The sequence below is a fragment of the Epinephelus moara genome, chromosome 8 (assembly GCF_006386435.1).
Source record: "Epinephelus moara isolate mb chromosome 8, YSFRI_EMoa_1.0, whole genome shotgun sequence".
Classification (NCBI taxonomy): domain Eukaryota; kingdom Metazoa; phylum Chordata; class Actinopteri; order Perciformes; family Serranidae; genus Epinephelus; species Epinephelus moara.
Genome location: NC_065513.1, coordinates 38,177,203 through 38,201,440, shown reverse-complemented (window position 1 = coordinate 38,201,440; position 24,238 = coordinate 38,177,203). Strand labels below are relative to the sequence as shown.

Sequence of the window (24,238 nt, the reverse complement as noted above, 5' to 3'; positions counted from 1 at the left end):
GGGCCGCTGCGGGCGTGCAGACTTACTTCCGCCTCCAGGTGCCGTATTCTGGTTTGCTGACTTCCGCTGTGTCCGACCCGACCGAGGCTACGCTAAATAGCCATATAGAGAAAGGCTTTTTTGTCGCTGTTGGGTTCAAATAAATATGCGGATCTTCAAGGGGGGGTGATACGAACTAGGGACAGTTTTATAAATGGTAAAAAGTTCCGCACAGCTGCTTTAAACTTAGGTAAAGTGGCTGATATTCATGCAGTAATACTGAAAATAGTTGACATATTTAGGACTTTTAAGCAGTGTACGGACATGTTTTTAAGATTTATAACACACTATAATGTAGTTGTATGCAGATGTAAGACTATTTTTTATTAAAATACAGTATGTGCAACATCATAACTCCTGTGAAGACATGTTTTATTATTTTATCCTTCATTGTCTATTCATACAGCAGCCTCCAATTGCAGGTGCCCACAAGAGCAGCTACAGATACATTCATCAACACTACAGCTACACTATAGTGTAAGCCGGTCATGATGTCTGGAAAGAGACAGTAGTAGTAGAAGTATAAAGCTTCATGAATTGAAAACAAGTACCTTGAAACTGTATGTTTAAGGGAACTAAAACCATTCTTAAAATTCATACATGTTATTCCTATAGTCTGTGGAAGTCCAAAAATATTAGTAAACATGAACAGGTCTCTCCCAAATCCAAAAACTAGAGTGCTAAACTCAGATTTGCAATGACAAAGGGTATAAAGTCTGGAGCTGCTCCATAGACAAGGAATTGGGAAGGATGTTCTCGATGACACTGAGAGCACTCAGGGGAATGATTTCAGCAAATGGGTACATTTTGTGCTTCAAAACTGAGAACACTACAGTAGCATAAAACTAATTTTGGCACCTGAGTGAATGTACTTAGTTACATTAAAGCACTGTGTGAGACTAAAGCTGAGCTGCTGATTGGTTGGTCCCTTGGTCCACACAGGCAGGGCTTGGCGGGCTCAGTGAACGTGACAGGGGACGATGTGAAGAAGCTGGACGTGCTGTCCAACGAGATGGTCATCAACATGCTGCAGGCCTCCTACAGCACGTGCTGCATGGTGTCTGAGGAGAACGAGAAGCTCATCGTCACTCCCAAAGAGAAGAGGGTTAGTAGGGAACAGGAGCACTACGACGCTGCATGTGCATGATGATGGATATACTAGGGATTTTCATGTTTTAAAAGTTCGTGCAGGAACACACCTGTCCTACAACTCACAAGTTGATAAGATGAACCTTTATCAATCAGTCTTTGCAGGGGTGCATTCAGGTGTTGCAGCAGCACATGCAATATGAAATAAGCAGGACTGTATTTTTAAGTAATAATAGTTTATGTTGTCACAGGGGAAGTACGTGGTCTGTTTTGATCCTCTGGACGGCTCCAGTAATATCGACTGCTTGGCTTCCATCGGCACCATATTTGCTATTTACAAACGGGTGAGTTTGACCTCTGCGGAGACACACAACTCATGCAGGCACTGACGAGAATATTCTGATATCACACAGTGTTCATATTTACTGCTGTTCGGTAAAAAAAGTCCTGTTTTTAAATGATGTAACAGAGGGTTAAAGTTCAGGTAAAGCTGTTCCCTGCAGCTACACTCTCTTTACACAGCACACACTATTGTTGTGCTTTTAAATGTAACTGTTTCAAATGTTTGTTTAAATGATTATGGCTCATTGTAAATATTCACTGCTCTCCATACATTACCTACTGTGTGGAGGTGTGAGTAAATACACACAAAACAATCACAAATATGATAAGTAATGCTACAGAACAGAGATGAAAGGATTATAAACAGAGCTGATTAACCAATAAACTATGTATACACTGACATGATCTCAAATGTAGGGATTTGGTGGACTTTAAAACTGCACAATAAATGCATGAAGTAAAAAATAATTTGCCTCCAGACTGTGCTCAGATGTTTTTGGTTAAATATGATATACATATATCTTGTTTTGCTTGTTCCTTTGATTTTCATTGCATAAATGTAAAACAATAAATAGAAAAGGGGTAGGTGCAGTTAGCTAAGGATACTGAATAGATTTAGAATAAAAAGTGTCAAAGTGCAGTAACACTCTGCAGACACAAGGGGGCACTGCTGTCCAGCAAATCTGAGTTTCAGCTTTCCAAACTGCAGAGGGAGTCATTTAATCATTTATAGGGATTGCAGTCTGTTTTATTGGCCTAGCATTAAGTGGGTTCAGGAAGTTAAACTAAATTCTCAGCCTCTACATTTGGCCCTATCTATCACCCTCTCTGTTGTTGTTTATTGAACCTTTTTTGATGTAAATATTTGCATACAGTTCTTGAAACAGACACTTCTAGGCCGGTGCTATATGAGGAGACTGAAGTCTACATGATGCCGCTGTTCATGTTTTGTTGGTTTATTTCAGACATCGGAGGGGGAGCCCACAGAAAAAGATGCCCTGCAGCCAGGAAAGAACATCGTGTGTGCAGGATACACCCTGTACGGCAGCGCCACACTGGTGGCCCTCAGCACTGGCAGCGGCCTCAACTTCTTCATGTTGGACCCGGTGAGTATCTCACACTCATTGCTATTAAAGCTGGGGCAGGCAGAAATCTGGAAAAGGAAAAATACACCCTCCTCCTGCAGCTCTTCCCTCTCTTTCCTACGCCCCTCCCACCAAACAACCACAGACATGTGCACGTGCTCCATAAAGTAACCCAGTGTTTACCACACATTGATTTATTTGATATTACGTCATTGGGCTCAATGCGTTCGCTCAGCCCCTCCTCGTCCCATTCTCTTTCTCTGTTTATCAGAACACAAATGAGACAAGAATTAGCTAGCTAGCCGCCTTTACAGTCCCTCCACCTCGCAGCTCGGGAGACAGACCCTTGGTCTGCGGTTGTGGTGGCCCGAATTTGGCTAGCGAAAACCCCTGCCACCCAGTGTCACAGTGGGCTGGTGGCCATTGGCAGCATTAGGTCTAGTCTCGCTCACCAGACCTTTCTCAAGAAAAGAAAGGTCTGGCTGGGCCGACTCTCACTTTAAGATTGGAGGAAAAAAAACGCCCCGGCTGCTTGTACTTCTTTCAACCAATCACAATCGTTCTGGGCGGTGCCACAGCAACGGTGCGCTTGCAAAAATATTGCCGGGGGGGAAACAGGTTTTGGTGTAACACGCCCACAAAAATATCACCTACAGGACGCAAACCATGGCAGAAAAATGGCTACATCCCCACAAGATCAAACACCACAAAAGTTAGTAAAGGACGTGTTGAAAACGGTTGAAAACTGCTACACAACCGGAGGTGGTAGGGCGGGACTTCAGCGGGTGGCTCGTTCCGCCCAATGAGAGGCTGATCTCTGCAGCAAACTTCCGCCCACTCAGACTACATTAGGTCTAACCTGTGTAACTGCAGCAACAGAAAGTTTGCTGATTATGGTGTACGATTTTTATTGCTTCTGGACTATTATTGTAAGACAGAAGTACCTGTGCGGCTCCTGAGTCCAAGACGAATTCCCTGTGGAGACAATAAAGTATATTGTATCGTATCATATCATATCGGCTCTTGCTAACATTAGCTAAGAAAACATAGACTTGAATCCGCAGCTGTGAGCCTTTAGCTCCACTTCACAGAAGACTAAACTATTAGCAACATTTTCTCTCCATCTCTGAAATGCTTCACCAATATCGACCCGTGTTTCATTTCGTTTATCGTCAGACTCTCTGTTAGACTCTTTTTGATGAGTCCGTCTTTTATTTTTGGGTTGCTTTGCAGTGTAGGTAGTTGTTGCCAATTCTGGAATAGCAACTTTCTCTGCAGGACTCACCGCCATTGAATCGGGCTGCACCAAAGGGACGTGAACACACATCTGCACAGCCAATACGAACACCCTCTCTCTGAAATGACCTGTGATGGCCAGAGTCTCCTGTCACAGATTAAATTTTCTAAAGCCTGAAAACAGAACCAAGAGGAGGTGCAGAATTCTAGTTTTCTCTCCATCCACTTAAAATACAATATGCTCAAAGTTTGTTCTGGAATTTTTGCCCAATGACGCCAAAATAAAATTGCTCACCCCAGATTTAAGAAAATCAAGATTTGTCGCACATGATGTATTGCTGCTCCCGTGCTTTATTCCCACACCAAACAAATAAGCAACGTTTTGCCTCACGTTGGAGGAGCCTCGGTCGGGTCGGANGGAATAAAGCACGGGAGCAGCAATACATCGTGTGCGACAGATCTTGATTTTCTTAAGTTTTTCCTTTGATGTCAGCACCGATTGGAAAAAGTTTATTTGGAGGATGTGCATTCTTTATATTTGTTTCACCCCAGATTTAAACATTTCTAGGTTTCCTTGAATATCTGACATCCACCACTGTCTTCTCTGCTCTACCCAACTTTATTATCTCTCCTTTGCTGTCACTTTTTACTGTTATATGCTTTTATTGGCCCATAAGTGCTTTTATTTGAGAAAACATTATCCTGTCAATCATTCCTCCAGGCTGCACCTCTCCACAGTGCAATCATGGATAGGGAAGACAGTAAACACACACAAATCCTTTTTATTTGGCAGAAAGTTTGTCCCACTTTAACTATCATCATCTGTATAGTATAATTCATACTATGCAGTGCAAAAAAGAGCACAAATTCAGGACTGATGTCATGCCTTCAACCTTTTTTGTACGTATTGGAGGTTGTTTCACTTCTCAGTATCCCTGACTGGAGGTCATAGCATAATTTGTTTTATTTTTATCATCTCTCGTTGTTGTTTTAAGTCAGGCAAACCCTTTTATTACTGTCCCACTCCCACAAGGACTTACTGATATCATATTCTGCATCGTACGCCAGAGTCAGACTTTGTTTTTTGGCTCTGTGGCAACAACCGATCATTGAGTATTTGCCTTAGAAAAGCAGCTTTAGTTATTACAGGATGAAAAGGGTTCAGTGTGTGTTTGTAAGTAATCTTGTTGTTGAGCGTTGTGCTGTTTTCCAGCATGCGATTCACCAACAACAAGAGATCTGCAGGCCTGAAGAAAATAATGTTATTAGTGAAAAATACCAGGGTGTTGAAGCAGATGAAGCTACCCTAGTAGTACTAAGCACTGACTGGTTGTGAATGCTATCCAGGTCCACTGAGGGGTGTCCGGCAAGAACAATCCAACGTCACTTATTTCTTAGTTTCTTTTATTTTGTGCCACACAATCAACACACACTCAATTCTCAATAGGTGTTGTGGTTATACAGGTTGGTGTGGTTCTGTAAATACACATATCACAATTAAATTAATGCTGCCTGTAATGTTACAATAACCCAAGAAACTCTGAATAACAAATATATGTGAAGCATTCACCATATGAATATCAAACTTTAATAATAATTGGCACCTGAGCTAGTAAACCGCCAAAAAACAGATCAGGCACACGTTCACAAAGAGAAATATTGTTATGACAATGCTGTCCTCTATTGGTGAAGAAGGTAAATATCGGTTTGACCCTATGCTACGCCGCCCAGAGCCTCAATGTCTGCACTCAATTCATACAGCGCAACAAGCTCTGATGGAGTAACTTTACCAATCCAGTAACAGTGGCTAATATCTTAACTATATAAGAACACTCTAGAGCAACTAATCATTATCTAAAAAGGACATGCAATAGCCAGACTTGGGGCTTGAATGACTCTCAATAAATGCACGATTAAGTAAAATGAAACATAGCATCCTCATCAATAAACACCTTTTCTGACTGTTGTGAATTGAATTTAAATTCTCTGCCTAATGAAAGAAACTGATGTGTTAAAATAAATTTAGTCTTGTAGTTTGCTCTGGTGTTTGGATTATAAACACTATGTTCTTGCTCCTCAGGCCATCGGTGAGTTCATCCTGATTGAGAGGAACGTGAAGATCAAGCCAAGGGGGAAGATTTACAGTCTAAACGAGGGCTACGCCAAGTACTTCCACCCCTCTATCAACGAGTACCTCAAGCACAAGAAGTACCCAGAAGTAAGAACATACCACAAATTAAACTACTAGACACATCACAAACTTAATTTGACCCAAAGCTTTGACATAAATCAGTTTTACTTTGTGTTTGTGGTTTTAAATCTGACACCTTTCAACCAAAGCTGTACATTTAGCAGCTGTTTTGCTGACACACGCAGTGACACTTGTGCTCCGTCCTGAGGCAGGATTTCAAACACCAGCGGCCTCTCACACTCGTCATGTGAATCCTGACGAAGCATTTGCTCTGGCAGAATGACTTCACACGAGGACTTCTGTTTGGCTGCACACAGAAAAACATTTTTTCAAAGGGTGTCAGCAGATCAGAATTCTGTTAATGTTTCAGCAGCAGAAACAATGACGAGGAGAAGCTACTTTTCAGTGGTGGAAGAAGTACTCAGATCATTTAATTAAGTAAAGGAGTTTAAATAATGCTCTGTTACATGTTAAATTCATATATTCAAAGTTTCACTTAAGGCAATATTGTCTAGACCATAAAACAACTAGACCAATGTTACATATTTTGTTGTTACATTCCCACAAACGTTTCCAGCAATGTTCAAACCCAGAGGAATTAAGGACAGAGTCAATGTCATTTCATCAGTGGCATCATGTCCCCATTGCACATGCATCAGGGTTGTGGTTGTCTGCCAGAAGCTGTCATAAACTGACTTTTTATCCAGTTTTAAGCCACACTTTTATGGTATGCTTTTAAGATCTTGGTCAATTTTAAGATTTTTTTTGGCTATTGGCCTTTATTGGACAGGCCAGATTAAGTGTGAAAGGGGGAGAAAGTGAAAGGATGACATGCAGCAAAGGGCCGTGGGCTGGAATCAAACCCATGACTGCTGCGGCAAGGACATTGCCTTCGTACATGGGCTGCCAGCTTTACCCACTGAGCTAATGGGCGCCCCTTAAGCTATTTATTTTTACCAGATGAAGGCTTTTAAGTCATCAAACATCTCATTTCACCTCATTTTATTTTGACAGTGAATACTGATGTGAAGTAATTTGTCTTCTGAACCACTTAAAATCTGGTTGGCTGATGATACGGTTTGCTGCAGCTCTAACAGACTGAGCAGTGACAGTTATCAAGACCTGATTCTAAGTATTTTACTGTTGTTTCAGTGAGAATTTTACACTGTACAGTTACTCAAATAAGTGCACAAAAATACCCCTGACTTAAGGGTAAATTTAAGGTGAAAGTCTTGACTTTAAACGGTCGAAGTAAGGATGCTTCATGCAGCCAGGTGCCACAGTCAGTGTGGGCAAAGAGTGACCCACAAACATGTGATGGGGCAGTCGAGTGTGACCGTTCAGTCAGACAGGACAAAGCTGGGTCAGCTGAGCTGCAGGATGGCGACACTGTTTACTGCAGGAAACATCGTGTTCCTCAGGAAACGGCAGCTACTCATGTGGAAACTCTGATCTCCACACATGCACAGTCAGCACTTCTGCAGCAGTGCGGTCACGAATATGACCGCAAAGGTTGTTTGGTCATCAGTGATGGGTTAACTGATGTACTGCACTTTTATATATGAAGTTTGAGCTATAATGTCCATCTCTGAGGCTTCTTCTTAACCACAGTTGCACAAAATCGTACTAAAAAATCTGTAATATTTTATTTGTCAGTTACCATTTTTATAGCTTCAGCAAAGCGGTTTGAAAGGAAGAATCCACTTAAGACCTGTTTTTGAGGATCAAACAACCTGTAGGCTTGAAAAGGTGGCTAGATGGAGTTGTTTCCAGCACCATATATCTGGAAACAACTCTTAAGACTTTTCTTGTTTGCCACTGCCCTTTACTAAATCAAATTTGGGACCATTTATTCATATCTGAATAAATGTTTTATTGTTCTGTTTTATTTTAGCCTTCAAATCCTATTTTTTATATCTTCATTTTACCTTGCGTCTCTTTTCTTGATGCCTTTTATGTTTTATATAAAGCACCTTAAATTGCCTTGTTGTTGAAAGGTGAATACAAATAAACTTTCCTTACTATTTTTTGGGTATTAAAGGTATTCTCATAAGATACACACAAACACAGCATTATTTAATAGCATCTTTCATACATGGAAGACGGTTCAAGGTGCAGTACAAAGCAGAAATTCTGATGCCGATGTTAATTCCAATTCAGTGATCAATTTAAAGGTTAAGTTTGCATGTTCTCCCCGTGTCAGCGTGGGTTTAACTGGTGACTCTAAATTGTCCGTAGGTGTGAATGTGAGTGTGAATGGTTGTCTGTCTCTATGTGTCAGCCCTGTGATAGTCTGGCGACCTGTCCAGGGTGTACCCTGCCTCTCGCCCACTGTCAGCTGGGATAGGCTCCAGCTCCCTGTGACCCCCAACAGGAGAAGCGGTTACAGAAAACGAATGAATGAATTAATGAATTTAAAGGTGCAGTTCTGGAGAAAGAAAGGGTTGACGTTTTGAGACTGTGAGACTCATCAATGATTTATCTTTCTCCAGAACCGCATACTGAGCCTTTAAAGACCTGCTGCACCTTTAGTGTCAGTTTTAGAGTTCCCTGATAATTGACGGATTGTTTCAGGGCCTTTTATACTTTAAATTGTGTCGGGAGGCAGTGTTGTAGGCATGAAAAAGACAATGTCACTTGTGCCTTCTCCTCTGCGAACACCTTCAGTTAATAACCGTCATTGAACACTCCTCATCATGTTACACTTCACATCATGATGCAGCACAATTCCACAGCAAACCACATTGTTACTCACTGTTGTGTGTCGAAATAGCCAAATGTTGTCTCACAAGGATTTACTGGAATGCAAATGTTGCTGAAAAGTTTAACTCTAGTTCAAAGGTGGTATCATTCTTTCTTTCTTTCAAACCTCTCTGCTTGTTTGTTAACCTGTTTGGAACCTGTCACCTGTTGAAACAAAACTCTCGCCATAACAAGGCTGCAAATGCAGAACGACTCCCAAAATTGAAGTCTGGAAAATGAGATCAAGAACACATTGTAGTACCTATGTGTTACACAAATCTTTTTAGAACTTCCTAAACCGTTTGCCTGAGACACAACATCACTGTCAGATCTGATTACTTTGTGATTCTGAGTTGACTTTTCTTCAAAAAAGTTTTTTTTTTTCAAATTGGAGCCAAAAGAAGAAGACTGTAACATGAGATTTAACACTGATATACTTTTAGAAATACTGGATTGCAAACTGTCGTTCCTGCCAGCCTAATAAACTTTTAAAACTTGTAGTATTTTTGTAGAATAATTTTCATTCACAACTTTCCCACACCCTCTTACTACTCCATCTACTCTCTTTTTCGTTTTCTCTTCCTCTAGGAAGTTTCATGTTGTCTCAACTGTTGCCAGCTGGATGTGTGTTTTCTGAGAGAGTAGTGTAGCATGGGAGGGTCTGTTTTTGGGAAATACTATACACACACACACACACACACACCACTCCCTCATGATGACTGGGATGTGACTCAGCAAGCACATGACTGCATCACATTGTGCCGTCTGAACATGAGGCTCACTTCAGGGCAACTCCACTCAGATTAAGACAAGAGTACTGTTCTGTTTTAAGAGTGGAGTTTGGTGCGTTGAGCATTTAAGTGTGGAGTCAGTTAAAGAAACATGCTGATATAAATAAAAGATGCTCAGATACACCTCCCACAAATAAAACCAGACAGTTCATCCTCTGGAAGTCCATTTGTTGAGCCAAACAGTGATCTAGAACCAGCCTGTTTTTGCAGGTTTGTGTAACATGAGTCTCCTCCTCTGGCAGGATTAACGTATGTTCCAGCTGCTGCAGACGGACTTTGACCCGTCTGTTGTTTGCTCTTTGGTTTTTTATCATCGGCAGGTCAGAGCGGCCCATGACCTCTGAACAAAGCACGTCTGCTGTATGTGCAACTTTCAAACCAGCTGCCTGACTGACCTGTTTGTATATTACCCTTTGTTAATTATACTGTATACAGTATGTTATCTACACGGGATATCACCATGTGTGAAAGCCATCGGTCACTCTGAAACCCAGAAAAAAAATCTACTGTGTGTATACAAACCAGTTTCCTTTCATAAGCAAAATGCACTGTCATGTTTTGTTTCTCAAAATAAATAGAAACAGGGCCGGTCCCAGAGTTTTGGGGGCCCTATGCAGGATTTGGTTCGGGGGGGACACTAATTGTAACATGCTGCCACTTCACATGGCACTGAACCAAACTGTGTACTGTTAATATTAGCTTAGGCACACTAGAGATGCTCGGATGGCGTTTGAGCGCACCTGAATCCTCGTGCATTCATCAATCATCCACCCATCCGACGTAATTATCTTCTAAAATTTAGAGACACGCACCCGCACCCAACGTGCGCCAAAGTTATTGTATTTACATTTAAATTATGTCCAGCCATTTGTGCTCATTTGCTTTTCATATAGGCGCATTTTCTTGACTTACACAATTAAAAAAAATTATAGGCTACTTTCAAATGTGGTCATATTTCTAATGTAAAAATTACTTTCATACGGGTAACTGACAGATCCACCCGCAATTAATTGCAATGCTCATTTTTATTGGCCCACCCACCTGCAGATTGCGGATATCCACAGATGTTGCGGATATATGCGCAAGATTTGCATCTCTAAGGCACACATAATGTATAAATGAGCAGGTGCAGCCTAACTTGACATTACTGAGAGAACACAGTTGACCACTCTAAGTGTTTTTTTGTCTCTTTCGTGACCAGAAGTACACTTTTGTTTCCATACTCTCAACAACAACATTGACTCCCGCTTTAATACGAAGGAAAGTTGGGGCCTCTGTATAATTTGCAGAGCCCAGCGCAACTTGTGTAGTAAGCCAGACGCCCGAACCGCCTCAACTGACCACCCCACCGAGGAAACTCACTTCGGCCGCTTGTATCCTCAACCTCATTCTTTCAGTCACTACCCAGAGCTCATGACCATAGGTGAAGGTCGGGACGTAGATAGACCAATAAATCGAAAGCTTCACCTTCTGGCTCAGCTCCCTCTTCACCACGACAGTCCGGCACAGCGCCTGCATCACTGCAGAAGCTGCACCAAACCACTGATCCATCTCACGCTCCATTCTACCCTCACTTGTGAACAACACCTGAGATACTTGAACTCCCTCGCTTGGGGCAGTAACTCTCTCCCAACCCGGAGGGAGCAAGCCATCGTTTTCCGGCAGAGAACCATGGCCTCAGACTTGGAGGTGCTGACTCTCATCCCGACTGCTTCTCACTCGGCTGCAAACTACCCCAGTGAATGCTGGAGGTCACAGTGTTTTAAAGCCAACAGAACCACATCATCTGCAAAAGCACAGATGCAATCCAGAGGTCACCAAACCAGACCCCCTCACATATCTAGTGATGCCTCATAGCTGAACATGTGAGTGTCTATTTCAGTGTGTGCAGGGTCACAGATGAATGAAAAGCTGTGTGAACAACCTTCCCTTTTACATGTGGTACTTTTTTCTTTTAAACCACTTGTTGGGACTTGTTTTTACCAAACAGGTCATTTAAAGTATTTTTTAAGCTTAAACATGGAATTTTTTACAGGTCTCTTTTCTTATGCATGTTGGCTGCTTTTATGGAAATTAGAAAGTCAAATAAAGAGTGGCTTATCTAAGCGGTTATAACACGAGGTAGTTTTATGTAACGACCATGTTCAGAAGTGAGTGTGTGCTGGGCCTGTTAGCCCGGAGCCATTTGTGTGTTAAGTTTATAAAACAGTCACTTTAGATACTGAGTGCTTTAGACAACAGTCGTTTAAAGGTCCAGTGTGTTTGTAGGATTTTGGGGGAATCTATTGGCAGAAATGGTGTTTCATATTCATAACTATGTTTTCATTAGTTAATCATCAACTGAAAATAATAATAATTGTATCTACATACAGAGTGGGTCCTCTTCGGCCATGTTGTTTCTATAGTCGCTCAGAATGGACGAATCAAACTCTGTCTCTTGAGAGGCACATTCACGTTTTCAGCCACTGTTCGCATTGGAATCCATTGTAACTAACACAGGAACAAGCTGCTCTTTTATTTGATACAAATATGGGATACAGCTGTTTGAAAACATTCTTCACTTCATGCACTAATATTAAAAATATATCTTTACTTCCTGCAGGATGGCAGTGCCCCGTACGGAGCTCGTTATGTGGGCTCTATGGTCTCAGATATTCACCGCACCATTGCCTATGGAGGAATCTTCATGTACCCCGCAAATGAGAAGAGCCCCAAAGGAAAGGTAACTACTGACCTCCACAAAGCCACGTTACCACAGCCGAGATCATCAGATTAATACAACCAGCATTTCGTTTTGACTTCACTGAACAAAGGACCATATGCAACAGGCCGTTGCCTCATATCTGACTTCAACACATCTTATGTTACTGCGCGATTCAGTCAAATAACACTCCATATGCAGATCACAGAGGGAACATTCAACCTTGGTTTCCAGCAGCTGGTTGTATCTTCAAATGTATTTTTTAAGGATCTAATAAAAGTCTACTATGTGCGCAGAATGATAGAATATTTTAGCGAGAAACCACAGTTTGCAGAGGTTACAGGCGGGACGGCATCAGGCTCGAGACTTTTGGTGACGCAGGCTAGCCCACCAGAAATCACCACCGCTACCACTCTGTATAGTCCCTCTCTCATAGTTAAATAATGGTGAAATACTAAACAATATATCTACATAGACATGTGTTTTTGATGGGACAAATATAGTGAGTGAAAGAGTTGACACTACACATATTCACTGACATAATTCCATCATGTGAAAAAAACGAAAACAAACCACAAAACAGATCTTTACCACAAAAACTTTGGCTATACTTACCCTACATAAACTCCAAAACTTACGTATGAAAATCAAACGCCTGCACCAATTTACCAGAAAGTTAAGTGCAGAAGCAGTGACTTAAACTGGTATATTAAAAGGTAACTTATTTTCAACCTCATGCTTTTGTGTCTGTGTGTCTAATGGAGACAACCATTTTTGTAATTCGTCCAGTATTGAGCGAGAAGGCTGCAGACAGCAGCTACAATTCATGCTGCAGTGTAACCTTTCAGGGCCTTTGTGCACCATCAGTTTACATCCATTAGAAGTGTTTGTATTTGCCACTGACAGGCTCAAGTGTTTGACAACAGCATGGAAAGGATCCCTACAGAGATAGACCATTTATTAAAGAGTAAAATCCTCTTTGTTTAACCAGAAACAGCCCCAGAATTGTGATCACCAAAGCTATCAGACTCTATTTAATTAAACAGTAATTTTATCATATTAAGCCCCTTTTACACTGCTAGATTTTCGGCGAATGTTGGGCCGTTTTGCAGGCGAGCTGCGAGCGTTTATACACACAGAGGCAGACTGGCGAGTTGATCCGAGGTGCCCAATTTTCCGCCTCGTAGGGTAGACATATTGGCGGAACCTTTTTAGTTTAAACAGAACGAGGCGGCCTTCCACCACGGGAGGGGCTGTTGATGACTTGTGGGAGGAGCTGTTGATGACGCCGCACGTGCGAGCCACTGGCGGTGGACTGACAGGAAACAGCTGATAGCAGGAATGAGCAGCTAGTAGCAAGAGGGAAACGCNCAGTCGTTCGAACACTTTGGAGAGCACACAAAGTTTGGATATCGGACGGTAATTATTTACATCCGAAGGTTCCCCCCCTTTTAACAGGGGAAGAACAAAAGCTGACTTCCAGATTTTTGGAATTTTACTAGTGGTAAAGCTCAAATTATAAATGTGCGAAAGAGGCTCTGCAATGAAATTTGCAGACAATTTGAGAAAGAACGGGTCCAGTTTGTCAGGACCCGCTGCTTTTTTAGCGTCCAGTTTGGACAAAACTCTCTGCACATTAGAGGCAGACACAGGAGTAAAATAAAAACAATTTGCACTACTATTTGCAACCTGAGCATCCATAATTGAGACAGGCTTAACGAGTTCGGGGTTAACAGTGTCAAATAAATAACCAGCAGAAATAAAGTGATCGTTAAACCAGTTCAACATGGACTAGGAGCAATATTCCCCAGAAAATGGGAGAAATGGACTGTCTTTATTTCAGAGGACATGGACGCAGCTTCACCGTGAATGTCTGGACAATAAAAGGACATTTAACATGCGGACTTATGACACAGTCTTCTCTATTTAAAAATGCTTTACATAAAGAGTTATAAAAAACAAACCAACACAAACTTCATTCAAAGTCAACTGAAAAAAATATGAAACTTACAAAAATAGAAATAAACCATTTATTCACCCAGTTAGATGTAAAAATATGCCACAAAATTACTTTTTATACAAATAGATTCCAGTAGAATTGGCAATAGCAATTTGGGCTATTACTGATTAAACAAAAATGATGTTACTCTTTAATAAGAAGGTCTATCTCTGCAGAGATCCTTTCAGTAACACTGTCATACACTGTCAGTGGGAAAAACAAGTACTGTCTGTGTATGTAAACTGATGCACAAATCCTCCAAGTGTTAAGCAGCACTGTCTCAACACTGGCCCAATGTAAAAAAAAAAAAGAAAAAAAGTTGTCTCCATTAATCAATGAGACACAAAACATGGGAACATAAAGTCCAGGTTGAAAATACCGCAGTTGCCCTTGTGTGAACCTGTTGAAGCAGAGTCATGTGTCATAATGTGCCTCAGCAGGTCACATCACACGGCCAATCAGCGTTACAAGTCTTTTTTGTGTTGCAGCCTGATAAAAAAAGAATCAAATTTATATCCAGATTACAGCTGATTATGAGCCTCCGCAGTTCAAGGCACAGATTTAGGCATGTAACCGACACCCACACCCTCAGTGACAGACTGTACAGGATGTTTGCAGCAGTGTAATCTGAGGACGGAGGTGTTTTTCTCGCACTGAGATAAATAAAGCTCAGAGACAGTCGAGGCTCGTCATAAAGATAAACAGCAACCTCTCACCCATTTTCTTTCAGGCAGCTTGACTCTGTGACCCATTTATCCCGAGTATTCTGTCTTTATTTACATCTCTAACAGTGTTTTATTATCCATGTGCTAAAAATACAAAACAAAACAGTCAAATAAGATTCTGTTTTTGATTTTAATAACAACACAAGTGGGACAGTAGCTTGATGGCAAAACTCCTGAAAACATGACAGCACACAGATTGTTCCATAATGACCCACATCCTGAAATTACTCACCGTTAACTTTACGTGTTACATAGAGACAAGACAAGGCTACCTATTTAGATATTGCATTGTAAACACAGTGGGAGTTCAAAGGGCTTTACAAGTCTCGTTTCCTTGTTTGCCTCAGTAACCAGACACAAATACTGATAAATAAATGCATATTAATAATAAATAAAATACACAATAAGTAAAAATAATAATAGTAATAATGATAAATGAGTCTATCCACCCTCAACAGATGCTTCTTCTTGCATAAAATAGGTAATAAGACAGAATGAGTATGAAACAAATAAACAAAAACACAATTAGAGCATTGAAATGTTTTTTAATTTCTAGTAAATGGCAAAAACCAACACAGGTACAAACGGTCAATTTTTGGCATGAACATAAGATCACATAAGAAGTGGTTAAATTCAGAGTTTTATTTTACCAAATTATACAATACAGGATTGCATAATTAAATATTGTCATAGTTCCCTCCACACTACACAAAGAGAACATATATAAACATATGTTCAAAAATTTAAATGACAATAGAAAATAAACTATAAAACAGGCAATAACAAAGAACAAACTATATAAAAGTAGTACCACGGAAACCAAAAATCTTTGAACTGTCCACCAAAGTTAACCCTGTTTTTACACACACTTCAATCGAAGTGTTCTGGGAAGTGAAACCGTTTAAACTTGGCTGCTTCGAGAACAATATTTTAAACAAACATTTCCAGAGTGAGGTTGCAGCGTCATTAAATGAATACCATAAATGTTTTCACCATAGACTTCCGTAGAAGTAAAGTATTTTTTACTCAAGTACTATACTTAAATACAGTTTTGAGTTCTTGCAAATTATGTTTTATTATGAATTATGCTGTATATGAAATAATTAGAATTAGCTCCACTTTTACCAGCTGTAACATTAAAGTGATGAACACGTTATTGCATTACTAATTATATTCCAGTCTTGTTTCTGAAATGGACCATTAAGTACTTTTACTTTTGGTACTTTGAATTAATTTTCATTCTTGTACTTTTGTACTTTTATTAAAGTACAGCCAAAAACTGCAGTTCCTCAAACGGCCACTTGAGGCTGGCTCCAAAACAGAGTAAATTACCAGAGACCCCTGTGTTATAGCTACACTTACCTTTCTGGAAATTTTACACTTTTCTTTGTTTAGGTTAAAATGCCATTAATAAGCTGATGGCACACTAAAATGTAAGTGAATTCCACCAGAGATAAAAACTCATAATTATACCATTCTCATAAAACTCCAACCAATCATTGCACTGGACCGAAAACTGGACTGACATAACTGCTTTCGTAACAACATTATTTATGACAACACAGCATCTGGTTGCTAACGGTTAGCCTACTGCAGCCTAACGTTGCCTGAGTCTCCTTGTTTGTTGCCAGTCACCAGTACTATCTAATGTTAGCGTTTACGTTATATTCTAAAACTCATCAGTCATCACTGACCCCGGATAAGTTTCAAAACTCTGGGCTTGTGTTTGACTGTGCAGGACAGGTAGCGTTATGTTTGGTTTGCTTCTAATATAACAAATAACGTTATATGACAACATAGCATTCAGTTGCTAATGGCTAACGTTAGCCTACTGTAGCGTAGCCTCTGAAACATTAACGTTATCTTCCTTGTGCGTTTCCGCTTACTAGTAACGTTAACGCTACTATCTAACGTTAGCACTGTAACCTTATTCTAAAACTCATCAGTCATCACTGACTCCAGTTGAGTTTCAAAAGTCTGGGGTTGTGTTTGACTGTCTTGGTTGTAACGTTACACTCGCTCTCCTCCTCCGTGTATCTAACGTTACCATGCCAATGCCTACGTTTATCATAGACGTAATGAGGACGTAATGGAGGAGGGGGGAGTAGGCCTTTGGAGGGAGGTGGAGTTACAGGAGGAGGATGGGACTTTGGAGGGAGGCGGGAGTTGTGGAAGTGCTGTGTGAAATGCAAGAAAGGTAAGAGTAGCTTTAAAATGTCCAAATTTACATTTTAATTTCAATATTCATGACTGTAATTTTTATATAACTCCCCCATTTACATTTCATTAAGGCTTAAAGTAACACATAATTAAAGATGTGTCTGTACACAGGCTGTTAGCAAGGCGTCACCACAAAGAAACAAGATGGCGACAGCTGAAATGCCGAACTTGAGACCTCAGAACAGGAGTCCACAAACCAGTGGTTGACATTTTTTCACGGTAACATTGTTGCTTCTACTTCAGTGAAAGATTTGAATACTTCCATCACTGCCCCAGAGATGAAGAGCTCACCAACAGGTTACGTCAAAGTCGGATAACATTTAATGACTGCTACAAAAATGAAGGACAATTTGTGCCGTTACAAAGTCATTAAAGGGGAAATCTGCTCTTCTTCTCTAAAAATACTGTCTGTGCATACATTGATCCAAAGACATTAACTTGTGTTTCTTTCTTAAATCTTCTCCCCACAGCTGCGGCTGCTGTACGAGTGCAACCCCATCGCTTACCTCATCGAGCAGGCCGGAGGCATCGCCACCACCGGCACTGAGAGGATCCTGGACATCCAGCCCCAAGCGCTCCATCAGCGGGTTCCCTTTGTGGTCGGCTCCCCTGATGACGTCAACGAGTACCTGACCTTTGTCAAGAAGTACCAGTGATTTACGCTGGGATTCTCACAATGTTTCTATAAAAGGCCAGACTTTTGTTTCATCATGCCGAGAAGGTTATTTTTGGATCTGTATGTAAGAAGTGTGAGAGTTATTATAAATGTATGAGATGTCAAATCTCGTAGAATTGTAGAATACTTGAATGTTATAATATCAAATATAATATTAAAACCAGATAATTTTTCTATAATGGCAGAATTATGCTACATAGAAATAGAAATAGAGTTACTGATCAGTATGACAGATAATGTGTGATCATCAGAAGTTTGTTCTCTGCAGCTTGTCCTTTTCAAAGTCATTAAACAGGATTTTTAAAATCAAATGATCACTGTGTTCCCCTGCCAAATGTTTTTGGAGTTTCGACATTAAAAAAACTGCTGAATGTTTCTCAGCTTGTGCAACATGTCCTGTATATATATATATATATTTCCCATAAGGAGAAAGAGGAAGAAATCAGTTTCTTATTCACGAATGATGTATTTTTGAATCTTTATTGACACGGTGAAAAGCTGCGCAGAGATTCTCATTTTGAGCAACATCCTGAAACAGTTAAATTAAGCAGCTGATTAGAGAAAGTTGTCACGTGTTCACTTCACTCAGCTACATGTTCTCATCTGATGCACAGTTCAGGTCACGATCCGTCTCACTGCACCTTCATGGAGCAAATGATCCGACTGATTTTATTTGTTCTCCAAATTACAAAATCATAGATAAATGATTTTATTTTTTGCATTTAAGTGATTTAAATTAGATAGTAAAAGGTGTTTTGTCACAAATTACAGTTAAAACGTCTCCAGGTGAAACTCTTTCTGACTCTGGAGTTTAATTTGTAGAAACATACATTTTCACACTGTTAATGATACACTGTTAATGGATCCCTCTTTTGTTACCCTATTTCCGTCTTTCTTTAGTTGTCTCCATCTTTCCGTCTTTTGTTTCTTTCTCTTGTGTCCTTGTTTCATTGCATTTTTCTGAGTTAACAGGCACAAATACTGATAAATAAATGCATAGAATCTCCTGTATTTTATTCATTTAGTTAACTGTACAATTATACTGTCTGCACATTTGATGCAATGCCAGGATGAAAAAATCTGTACACTGAGTAAAAACTGAAAGACTGGTCACAATAAAATGTGCTAAAACTACTGGAGTCGTACTTTGAAATAACCACCATGGCTGGACACCACCAGTAGCTCAGGAAGTGCAGTCTCATTTTTTATTTGCTCTGGCAGATTAGCTTGTTCTCCCTCCCGTTCTAGGATTTCCATCAGACGTGGCCTGGGTTGGGCCAATCCAACATGTTTACATAAAAGAGTGTTTCAGGAATGAGTCCTAAAACCTGAAAATGAGATAACATTTTTAAACTCTCAGTTTCCTTGTCTTAATGTCAACAAGTTTTTTGTATGGGTTTTTGGTTAAATGGCTGAAATAAGGTCTGTGGTTAGAGATTTTTACGACTTTCATTTAAAAAAAAAAGGCAGATGCTAAGAAGTGTGTCATTATGCTGAACACAGCTTTACAGCCTTGTTGTGGTGACGTTGAAGTCACAAGACTATAGTTTGTTTATAGTCTAAGGTCTGTTTTCACATCTGACGATTGCGTTTCTTCTTCAAAAATCATAACAGTGGTGTTAATTAGTGAAGATTGTCTTGCTGAACAAAACATGTAAGTATCATAAACTTTGTTTGCCGCAGAGCTGATTTTCTGCAATGATCCAAAATCCAATGGCAAAATCCCAGAGGCATTGTGTCAAGGGAGCCAGGGCAGATGTTAACTTCAGGGTTGGCGTACAAAACCTGTCATCCCTGCACCACTCTATGGATGTGTTTGAGATGATGACTGAAAAGTTGCGGAGCCTTTGCACATTATGCAAAATTCATGATGAGGTTATAAACCTAGTAAAGAGGAATTCCATTTTCGAAAACAACCAAGATGGCTGCAGCTGATGTGGAACTTTTTGTCGAAGTATGATTTTAGGATTCAATGGCAAAACCAGCAACACTTGTTCACAGACATATTGATGCTACACCATCACAGCTCCTCTCTGCATGCTGAAGTCTGTTTAGAGTTTTCCACCGCTCGGCGCTATGTCACATCGTCGCTCTGATTGGTTGTAGGTCTATCCAGTTAGGTCCAGACACATTTTGATCTACAGCTGTTGATCAGTTGGAAGTCGACCATAAACTGAGAGGTTCCAGACTAATGCTTTCCATACATGAGCACACTTTTAAAAGACCAAAGTCTGACACCCAATCACAAAAGTGTATTTTGTACAGTTTGGATATTGGTCGCCTCAACTCTCTGCCAGCCTCTGCTCGTTAGCAGCGCTATTTTAGCTGGATGAGACTGTGGGGATGGGAGGTGAACCATTTTCTCATTAAAATAAGTGCTGGTTGGTGGGTTAGATACACACTGAAAGGGCGGCAGTAGCTCGGTCCAGGGACTTGGGTTGGGAACCGAAGGGTCGCCGGCTCAGATCCCCATACGGACAAAGCATGGGGTGAAGACTGGTTGCTGGAGAGGTGCCACTTGGCCTGGTGCTCAGGGAACCCATCCAAGGCTGCCCCCTCGCTCTGTCATCTCTTCATTTAATGCATGTATAGGTCCTGTTTGTGTATGTGTGTGTATTTCAGGCCTGTGTGTACAGAGTGAAACAAAATTAAATTTCCCCACTGGGATCCTCTTTTTCCAGAGTACTAGAGAACTAAGACTGGTTTACATTCTTGCGTCTCCCCAGAGTCCCCTCCATGTTCACTGTCCCCTCGGTTTGCTGCTTCTTTTTTGGTGCTGGAGAAAATGCTGTTATTGGTTGTTGACAGTGTTCGTGTCATTAACCTGCATATGTGATTTGGTCTGGTGATGTCAGGCTCCACCATCAGGGGTAAGCAAGAAACATGAGAAAATAAGTGTATTAATTAAAGTGAACTGACCCTTTAATCACTCTCCCTCTTTTGTCACTGTATTTTTTAGGTTGCACAATAACGTCCTCCAGCTGCTCTCACTGTTTGTTCTGCATATCAGCCTGGACTGACCTCTGAGGTGAAGTAAATATGTTACAGAAACAGGTACAAACACACACAACACTGTACTTACATACTTACGAGAACCCTCGTTTACATAATGCATTCCTGGGCCCTTTACCCTAACCTGAACCTAATTCTAATCTGAGTCTCAACACTTAAATCTGAACCCTCAAACAGGCCTCTGGAGGTCAGGACCGACCAGAATGTCTTCACTTTCACAAAGGCAGACGTACAAGTACATACACACACTTTAACCCTGACCGGCTTTACTGTTAAGACACTTTAAACACTGTGATTTGGGTCAGTCAGCAGGTCACATCTGACCTGAAATAACTTGTCAAAAGGGAAAGCTTCGCTGGGTTTAACAGCGGTGGAAGAAGTATTCAGCTGTTTCTTTAAGTAGAAGTAAAAACCCTGCATTCACAATTTTACCTAAATAAAAGTACAGAAGTATTGGCATAAAAATATACTTTAGGCAACAAAAGTAAAAGTATTCATCATGGAGAATGGGCTGTTTTGTAATAATGTGTATTATATCACTAGATTATAATTATAAATTCATTAATGTTGCGCTGGTACCCAGATTACAGTTGATCATAAGGAGCCTGGGACCAGTTTCCTATTTTACATAATTTAAAAAAATATTTACTTGGAGAAACAAATCTCACAAGTGCCTCCACTATGAAAAAATGCCTCCTTGATAATAACCAAATATGTAAAAAGAAGGATTCAATGAAATCAAAACAATTAACCAAAGAACAAAATACAGATCTGCCCTGATGCAGGTGACCTAGTAGAAATGTGCTCTTTATTAACTCCTCCACTGAGGTGTCAGAATGCTTAAAATCACTCTCAACCTGAAAAGCAAAGGACAGCAAAGAAGTCTCAGAAGAACCTGCAGACCAGAGTGTCTGGCTGACGATATCTACATAACATGAGGTCTGCATTAATTTGAGGGAGGATCGTAGTGCCCTGTGTGTGTGTTTCTCCACCTCTCTTAAGCCCTAAGAAAGGGCATTGTCACACTCTGATTGGCTCAGAGGGGAAATGCACCAAGCTGCTCTCAATTCTTCATCAGTAGTCAGCTCCCATGCAGTGTGCAACAGGTGATCTGAATAATCAATCTAATTAACTCAGGGAACAGTCAGCTGAAATGAACTGGGTGAAGGGAAATGACAGCAAGTACCGAAGAATGAAAATGTGTTCATCACATTAATGTTGCAGCTGGTAAAGGTGGAGCTAATTCTAATTACTTCATATTGCTTTTATTTTGCCTTTATGTCACCAGGAAGTCCCACTGAGATTAAAAAAAAATCTGGCCAAAGCAGCAGCCATGCAAAATCACACCATATTAAAAATACAACATGAGATACAAGAGTTCACAATAAAACAGAAGGACACATCGACCACATTCTTTATGGTGCCTTTAAAGGTCCAGTGTGTAGGATTTAAGGGGATAATATAATAAGTATGTTTTCTTTAGTGTATAATCACCTGAAAATAAGAATCATTGTGTTTTTGTTACCTTAGAATGAGCCGTTATTGTTTACATAGGGAGTGGGTCATCAACTATAGAGATTCCCATGTTGCAACACCATGTTTTTACAGTAGCCCAGAACAAACCTAACACTGGCTCTACATAGGGTCATTAATGTTATCATGTTTTTTGCCAGCCACCATAGTCAAAAGACCCTCTGCAGTGTCAATTAAATGCAGTATTTTTTTTATTTATTTATTTTTTACATGAAACTGCTCTATACGGTGTTTTTACTGGCTTACATCACCAGGTTCATTTGTTTTGGAGAGGAAGAGACCTCTGCGTGTAATTCAGTTCCTGGTAAAACCTCTTGAAAGTCTGGATCTTAAGTTCAGAGAAAAAGGGTGAGCACACATAAGCAGGTGCTACGCTACCAGCTATCTACATCATGCCAAACAGCATCGGAAAAACATTGATTTATAACGTGAAACTGTTTTATTCTGTGTTTTTAGCAGTTTAAATCTCCGGTCCGCAAAGCAGTGTTAAACAAGCTTTTGAGAAGACCACAAACTTAATTTTCTGACAATTTGCAACCAATTTTAAACCCAGCAGAGCAGTGTGCAGTGGCTGAAATGCTGTCTGAAGCTCTTACACTGTCTGAGCTATGGAGGGAGCGTACATATACATGACAATGTCATCAGCATATAAGTGTAATTTTGCTTGAATAAAAGAACAAAACAGGCCCCAGAATGGAACCCTGGGGGACACCTTTAGTTATCTTGACAAAATCAGATTTCTGGCCCTCTGCATAGACACACACTATCAATCAAATTATTTCTGATCCATTAAAAAGCCTTTGGACTAAACTCGGCATTCCTAAGTTTGTAGATACTGTTGGGTAGTTTAACCTCTAATAATATATCATAATTAATTAGTTGATCATATTTTGTATAATTCACCGGAATCAGCAAAGTAACTTTAGCAATTAAATGTAGTCAATTTAAAAGTGCATTATTTGCCTCTGAAAAGTGGTGTAAAAATATAAAGAAGCAGAAAATAAAATACTGAAGTAAAGTACATGTACCTCAAAATTATACTAAATTATGTACATACTGTTAATTGATCAAATGTTTGGAGCAAGCAGGTACAAATAATAGAAAAAAAAACAGAAAATAAGAATGCAAAGAATGAAATATGAACTGCGTTGCATAAGGAGCATTATGAGAAATGTGACTGCAGTGTATCTCATGAGATTATAAAACTTTAAAGTTTAAAGCTAATTTTAACATCTCACAACTTTATTTGTGAGAAAAAAAAGAATCATCTGTTGTAGGTGTGTTTACTTTATTAAATGACCTTTAGGAAAACCAACTTTAGCTGTTAATAAGTACTTCATTTACATGACACGTCAATATTGTTTTTTTTCTGCTAGTATACATAAATGTGCACTTTTAAAAATGTATTTTGTCAGTGCACTATCAGCAGAATATGTGTGCATAGTAATGATAAAATTTCTGAAAACTTAATTAGATGCTGCGCTTGCATGAAACGTATAGAAACAATTTATTTGATTCCAACTTATCCCCGTCCCATTTAAGTGTTGTGACCTCATAATTTTATCCTGTATGACCTCAGAAGTTAAATGCCGACTGCCAGTGTTGAAATGATTGATTAGACAAACAACAAAAGATAATCAATAATATGTTAATATATTAATAATTTAAGTCACATATCAAGCAAAAATGCCCCAAATTTGCTGCTTTTCTCTGTTTTATATCATCATATATTAAATATATTTAGTTTTTTAATTATTGTTAAAATACAAGACAAAACCTTTTCAGACATTCAATGGACTTCCATAGACATAATTTGGTTTATATTAACAAAAACTAACCAACAGTAGAAGTGATCAT

General features: G+C 39.9%; 1 protein-coding gene across 1 annotated transcript in view; it reads left to right on the top strand.

Annotated features, from left to right (window-relative positions):
- fbp2 (fructose-1,6-bisphosphatase 2) overlaps positions 1-18,924 on the top strand; it is a 20,423-nt gene extending 1,499 nt beyond the window's left edge. Inside the window, exons 2-7 of the mRNA XM_050051876.1 lie at positions 982-1,144; positions 1,380-1,472; positions 2,436-2,576; positions 5,872-6,009; positions 12,118-12,237; positions 17,631-18,924. Coding sequence (XP_049907833.1) covers positions 982-1,144; positions 1,380-1,472; positions 2,436-2,576; positions 5,872-6,009; positions 12,118-12,237; positions 17,631-17,816 — 841 coding nt within the window. The 3' untranslated portion in view covers positions 17,817-18,924. The remainder of the gene's footprint in view (positions 1-981; positions 1,145-1,379; positions 1,473-2,435; positions 2,577-5,871; positions 6,010-12,117; positions 12,238-17,630) is intronic.
- Positions 18,925-24,238: the final 5,314 nt, after the last annotated feature.